The 6393-nt window shown below is 55.5% G+C and overlaps 1 protein-coding gene across 1 annotated transcript in view; it reads left to right on the top strand.

The window, feature by feature from the left end:
- EVX2 (even-skipped homeobox 2) overlaps positions 1–359 on the top strand; it is an 8587-nt gene extending 8228 nt beyond the window's left edge. The window contains exon 4 of the mRNA XM_044427059.1: positions 192–359. Coding sequence (XP_044282994.1) covers positions 192–359 — 168 coding nt within the window. The remainder of the gene's footprint in view (positions 1–191) is intronic.
- Positions 360–6393: the final 6034 nt, after the last annotated feature.

The raw sequence follows: 6393 nt of genomic DNA, 5'->3' as shown, positions 1-6393 counted from the left end.
CGGTCTGCATTGCAAGGCATTATTTATCAGGACAATGCCAACTCTTGCCTCGCTCTCGCCCGCCCGGGGAACCCGCTCGCCGCGACACGCATTTCTTCACGTGCTTCCCTAGCTCGCTGCAATGCGAGTTCTTCTTCTTCTTTTCATCCCCTCACCTTTTAATCGCCCTCTTTATCCCCTCCGTAATGCAGTATTTAAACGCCTCTATTGACGAAGACTCGAAATGGACGCGCCACGCACCGGGCCGGGCCAGGGAAATTTCCCCGCCACGGGAGCTTTGCCCGCAGCGAGCCTGTAGCTCGCCCGGCCGGGTTTTGATCTGTTGCCACTCGACCCGCACGTTAGGCGAGGGCCTCTGAGCGGACCCAGTCGCTGCCTCCGAGCTTCGGCCGTCAAATGAGCCACTACCTTGGCTGGAGGTAACAGAGGTCCCACGAAGGGAAGGCTTGCCGGGGCGACGGCACTTGATCAGCTCTTTCTAGCCTCTGGGCTAGAATGGGGCGATCATCCTTCCCCTCGCTGGGGCCCCAGCGCGCCTGTGGATGAACCTGCAGAGAGAGCCCTAGTCCTGCAGCCCCAGCCCGAGTGCGCCCTGTTCTGGGGAGAAGCAAGAGGGCGAGGGCCGATCCTGGCCCCCGGGAAGTCCCGCTGGCAGTGGGGTCCTTCCCCAGGAGGAAGGCGGGCAGCGCTGGACTGGGCGCGCCCACGGGCCCCGCGATACCCGTCGAGGAAGCCCACCTCCGGGCACCCACGGCGGCGCTCTCGTGCGGGGCAGCTGCCCGGGCCAAGGAAGGGCCCCCGAGGCTTCGGGAGGGGGCTCCGCCAAGTGCAGATCCTCCCAACAGCGCACGTGGCCGCTGTCCTGATCGGGACCCCTCCGCCCCCGCCTTGGGGGCCGGTGGCGACGCTTTCCCAAGGCTTCCTTCGCGCCGTGCCCGCGCCTGGGCGCCCTTGGGAGGGCTCCTTGCCTGCCGAGAACAGTTGTAAACGAAGGGAGGGACCTGAAAGATCTGAGGTGATTTTCAGGTAGAGAAGGGAACGGCGGGGGGGGGGGTGCGCAAGTCATCAGTGGGGGTGGCCATCCTTTACTCTCCCTCCCACAGTAACAGCGCAAAGCCACCTTGATGGGGGGTCCCGTTGTTATCGATGGAGCTCGTTCGCAAGTTAAGTGTGCACAGGGGGCATGGGGAACCTGCAGCCGCCCCTGCTTGCCTGGACCGATGGGATTTAGAATCCGCCAATGCCAGGAGGATCACAGCTTCCCCCCAAACTCCAATGTGTAACACCGCAGCCTAACTGCAATCCTATATATCCCTATTTAGGAGTAATTCTCAGTGGACTCCGTTATTATCCTTCTTTTATAGATTTCTCTTCCATCTTTCGGGGTATCTACCCTCACAAAGTGGCTTACATGTGCAATCACAGCATGCAATAAACAGAGACCACGCAACAAATGTCAAGTTATTTATAAACAACAATGAAATAACTAAAAGATCAGCATAAAAAATAACAGCAAATAAATATTTGCAAAAATACAGTTCCACATACTTATTCAGATAGAGTCAGCTGGAATAGAAACATCTTTAAAGATCTTCAAAAAAGAACAAACTAATGAGGAGGGTCATACTTATTTCCCCCGGGAGGATATTGCAGAGGTGTGGGGCCTCCACAGAAAAGACCCTGTCTTTGGTATTCACTAACCTAACGGCCCTCACCGGGGAACCAGACAGCAAGGTCCCTGACCCCCCTCTTCATGCTTGCACCTTCAGACAACCTCAGCCTGGTCCCAAACTGATCGTGGCTTAAAGCAGACCTGAAAGGAAAACCCATTGGGTTCAGTGGCGCTTAGTCCAGGTAAGTGGGTATAAAAGAGGCAGGAAACACGTGGTCTGCAGGATGTTGTTGGACCACAGCTCCCATCATCCAAGACTCGGCCATTTTAGCTGGGGGTAATGGGAGCTAACATCGAACAATATCAAGAGCATTGCAAATTTCCTATTTCTGGGTTAAAGGACAGCAGCCTAAAGTTGAATACCAGCACTTTAAAGTGGGTTTGAACTTACTCTGAGTAGACTTGCCTAGACTTAAAATGCAAGATGCCGCCTGCGGAAGGATTGGGCACTTTGTGCCCCTCCAGATGGTTCGTGCTACAACTCCCATCAGCCCTAGCTAGTACAGACAATGGTGAGGGATGATAGGAACTGTAGGCCAAAACAGCCTGGGGAACAGGAGTTGTCCACTCCTTCGTGAAGGGAAATGCCACAGGGGGCCGCACTCATGGTATGCTAGCCCAAGGTGCAAAACGCAGCTCTCTGCACACCTGGCGGTTCCTCTGCATCGGAGTGTCCAGACCAAAAGTTCTTTCCTAAAGCTCCATCGGCATCCTGGAAGTCCTTCCAGCCTGAAACCTAAGGGTCAGGAATGCTCCGCGATGCTTAGCACCCGGTCAGAGGCACTCGTGTCTGTGTTAATTCTCCCCATGTTCCGAAGCGGAGTCATTAGTGCCCCGTCTATATCACCCTTTTCCCCCTCTCGCAAAGCACTCCAGGCAGCCTCGCTTGGTCCTCCTCCCCCCCTCCGCCTTATCCTCCCGGGAACCCGGTGAAGGAGGGTAGGCCGGGAGCGAGGCACCGGCCCAGACTGGCCGACGGGGGGCTGGAGCGCGAATCTCCCCGGTCCGGATCGGGCGCGCGAAGCCCCGCGCCGCCCGGGCTGCCCGCTCCAAGAGGCGGCTGCGCCTCGGGCCTGGCGAGGGCGCCGGCTTCCACGAGCCCCGGGCCAGCACCGCTCGGCCCCTGCCGCCCGGGCCCCTGGGCCCTCCCAAGCCGGCCTCGGGGGAGGGGGGCTGGCGGGGGACAAGGACTTCGGAGTCTCTGGCAGCCGGGAGGACGCGATCCGTTCCTGGACGGTGTCCTCTCCACTCTCCTTCCTCCGTTTTATTTTAATAAAGTCATCCTCGGGCATTATTTACAAGCGCCCATAATTTACCCATGCTATTTGGCAAAGCAGCTTTGGGGGAGGCTGCTGGGGGGGGGGCGGGGGAGGGTAGCAAAGCCAGCGAATGAATAAATACTTCATAACTGCTGGTAGAACAGACTGGCTCCTGTAATGAAGAAAAGATTTATGTCACGTTATTTCAAGCCCAAATAGCGGCAGCCTCTGTTTGTCTCAGCCCAGTGCTTCTATTTAAATGTTACTTTCATATATTATGTGGCATTAATTTAACTATAGCTCATTAAGGCAGAATGAAATGGTTAAATTAACTTATCAACCCATAATGATGATGAATGAGGTATTAATTCAGATACAAGCTGGGCAATTTGCAAGTTTACGCATTCTGATGGTTCTCAAATAACATTTTGAATAGCGGGTCAGCGCCTCAATCAATTACATAAGCATGTAAAGTCGCTCTCTCGGAAAAAAACACACACACCCTTTTTCATGCATATGCATTAAAACATGTTCGCAATTACGCTCGGAAATTGCCTTCATTGGATTAAGCAGCAGGTCTGGACGCGGGTTCTGGTCTTCCCTCCCCACGCCTTTTATTAAAGAGCCGTTTTGGCTGCAAAAGAGCCGGGGCGGCGGGGGAGGAAGCTGGCTGAAGAGCGGCCCGTGTTTACCCAAAAGCGAAGGGAAGGCGCAGGGACGAGGCTGGGCCGCTTTTCCGGGTGGCCACTGACCACCCTTTACGAACGGCCCTGCTGCTCGCCAAGAAACCGGGAGGCAGCCCCTCTGCACGCGCTCGCTGGGGCGTCAGACCCACGGAACTCGGGGACCACTTCCCTTCCCAGCCAGGATCGATCCCAAGGGGGCGGCGAGGAAGAGCGTGGCGCTGCTGGAAGCAGGGGCGGGGAGGGACGGGGTGCCTGGGCGTCCGAGGGATCTAACCAGGGGCGCGAACGCCCGCCTGCCCGCCTCTCCTCAGCCCGGAATGCCCATCCGCAAAGAGAGCTGCGGCGCACCTGACCTCCCTGCCCCGTGGCAGCTGCGATCCCGAGACTTCTGACGGTTCGCCTTCCCTCGCTGCCGCCCCCATCCCCTCCACACACACGTGTATGAACTAGTTCCCCCACTGCTCTTTCTCGGCGCCTGGTTTTGGAGAGGGCACGCCACAGGGATAGCCCTGTCCTAAGCTGAAGTAGTCGGCAGTAAATCCCCGGGAGTTACTCTCCGGTTTACTGTTGCAGCCGAGCAGTCAGTGCTCAAAGTGCGGGGCCAGAGGAGAGCGGGGTACGAAGAGCAAAGAGGAGCGGGCGGCGGAGGAGGAAAGAAGGCTTCGCTTAAATGGAGGAGGAGGAACAGAATCGCAGGGTGGGGCTTGGAGGTGTCATTACCCCCCTCCCTCCAGTCTCTCTGCTTAAAAGCCGGCCTAAATTCAATTATTCCAAGTTCTAACTTACTCTAAGTCAGTTTAGATCCAGCCTCTAATGGCGAGGCAGGCAAAGGGGCTCGGATTGGCTATTCAGAGCGCTCTTTTGCTGCAGGAAGACAGCTGTTTTCCTGGAATTCCTCCCCAGTACAAAGGCCTGGAGGGTTGCGATCAAGACTGGGGGGCGAATCCCTCACTGCTGGAGGGGTCCTGTCGCCCAACGCAGGCCGGCGAGGACTGCGGGAAAACAGAGGGCCTTGCTGGTCTGTGTCCTTGCGGGCCTGGCTTGGTGGGGCGAGCTTCGCCTCACAGGAGCCGCGCTTGAAACAGGGCACTGGATGACTTGCCCGGCTGTATGCGGGGCGGGGCTTTGTGTGTTGCGGCTCTCCCTAAAACCATAAGAAGGCGGTCCTTTCATTTTCTCCACTGGGCGAATCCGTTGCCTTAATTTTGTTTGCCCAAAGCGTTACCACCTCCCGCATTTGTATATGTAAAGAAACCGGAAGTCACTTGACTGGGCAAAAGCACATGGGATTCCTTTCTTTTCTCTTCTGTTGAATTATCCGGCTCAGAGTCTTGCAGGGCAAGCCCATACATGTCAATTCAGAAGCAAGCCCCATTGAGTTGAATGGAACTTATTCCCAGGTAAGTGAATATAGGATAGCAGGAAGTTATTCTAACAGAACAAATTCTTACTCTTTCCTGTCCTGTTCTCTGCACACACGAAGGAGGCTCCTCTCCCGCTGCCCGCCCACAAATACATGCAGCACCTCGAGGTAAATGGTGCTTTGCATTCCAGCCAGTGTTTAGAAGCTGCGGGTCAGGCTGGGCTGCAGTCCCTGCAGCTGATCTGGAGCGTGTCCACTCAAGAGTGGAGCCACTTCCGGGCAGTGGGACTGCTGCGCTCCAGGCGGGTTACTGAATGGCACTGACGGCCCATCCAGGTTTGGTTGTGGAAGGGCTGCCACCCCTTAGTTGCAGGTACGAGGGAAGGATGGAGCCAGACACATGGTATGCAGGTGTGGGTAGGTTGTGTGTGTGTGTGTGTGTGTACGCGTGCGCGCGCGCACACACAGCTTCCCAGAATGCTCTTCTTTCTCTGTGCCCCGAGGTAGCATTTTAAGGTTTCAGAGGTGGTAGTTTCCATAACATCTCTTGTGACTTGGTGATAATTGATACTGAAAAAGCATTTAGGAGAGAGGTCCTGTCTCTAAGCAGCCTTCCCCAAATACAGCACTCTCCAGATCTGTTGGAGTGCAAGTCCCATCATTCCCAGCCAGTCCTGTGTGCCTCCCCTCACCTCCCTAAGGCCTGTGCTGTCCCACTGAGTGGTCAGTAGCATTCTCCACCCAGTTCAGCAGAGCTGCTCGTTCGCACAGGCTCCGATCCACTTCCTTGGCAGCAGGCACCAGTGCGCTCGTTGGAATGCAGTCCTGAGGAGCACGCACACAAGACAAGACGGCACTTGCACTGAGAGAGAGGGTGGTACAAAGCCAAATCCCTGCTGGTTCTGACTCCCCCATCAGCCGCAGCAGGGTCTCAGCGGGCTTGCTCACGGAGATGAATCATTTCCTGGAAGACGGTTGCCTAATGCTATAGGGCTGTATTGCCATAGCAAAGTGGACACAGTCCACGCTGGTGTGAGTCATGCATTGGGTGCTTTCTCTCAGCATACAGGCAACACCAGAAGCCTGCACAGCACCCGGCTGAACCTCATCGAAAGGTCCAAATACTTCCTCCTGGATTTCAGCCTAAAACTGCTACTAAAGGCACTCTATGGCTTCAACATTAGCCAGAGTTTTCTCCTCCCCCTACCCCCAGCTTTGTTTAACTTCTAGCCTGATAAAGAGCTCTGGGGAATCTGGAAAGTTTGCCCTCATTTTGTGACACCTCACTGGCCTAACAAATATGGTCCAACTGGGGTTTGGGAAATTTTTCTTATGGGGAGGAACCATATTCACGGCCATGAGCTCCTCGGAGAAAGGGTGAGATATAAATAGAATAGATAAATATTAATAAAT

This window comes from Varanus komodoensis, unplaced genomic scaffold, assembly GCF_004798865.1.
Source record: "Varanus komodoensis strain SLA01 unplaced genomic scaffold, ASM479886v1 scaffold18_1, whole genome shotgun sequence".
NCBI lineage: Eukaryota > Metazoa > Chordata > Lepidosauria > Squamata > Varanidae > Varanus > Varanus komodoensis.
Note: the sequence above shows the minus strand (reverse complement) of the source record. Positions and strands in the feature narration are given on the sequence as shown.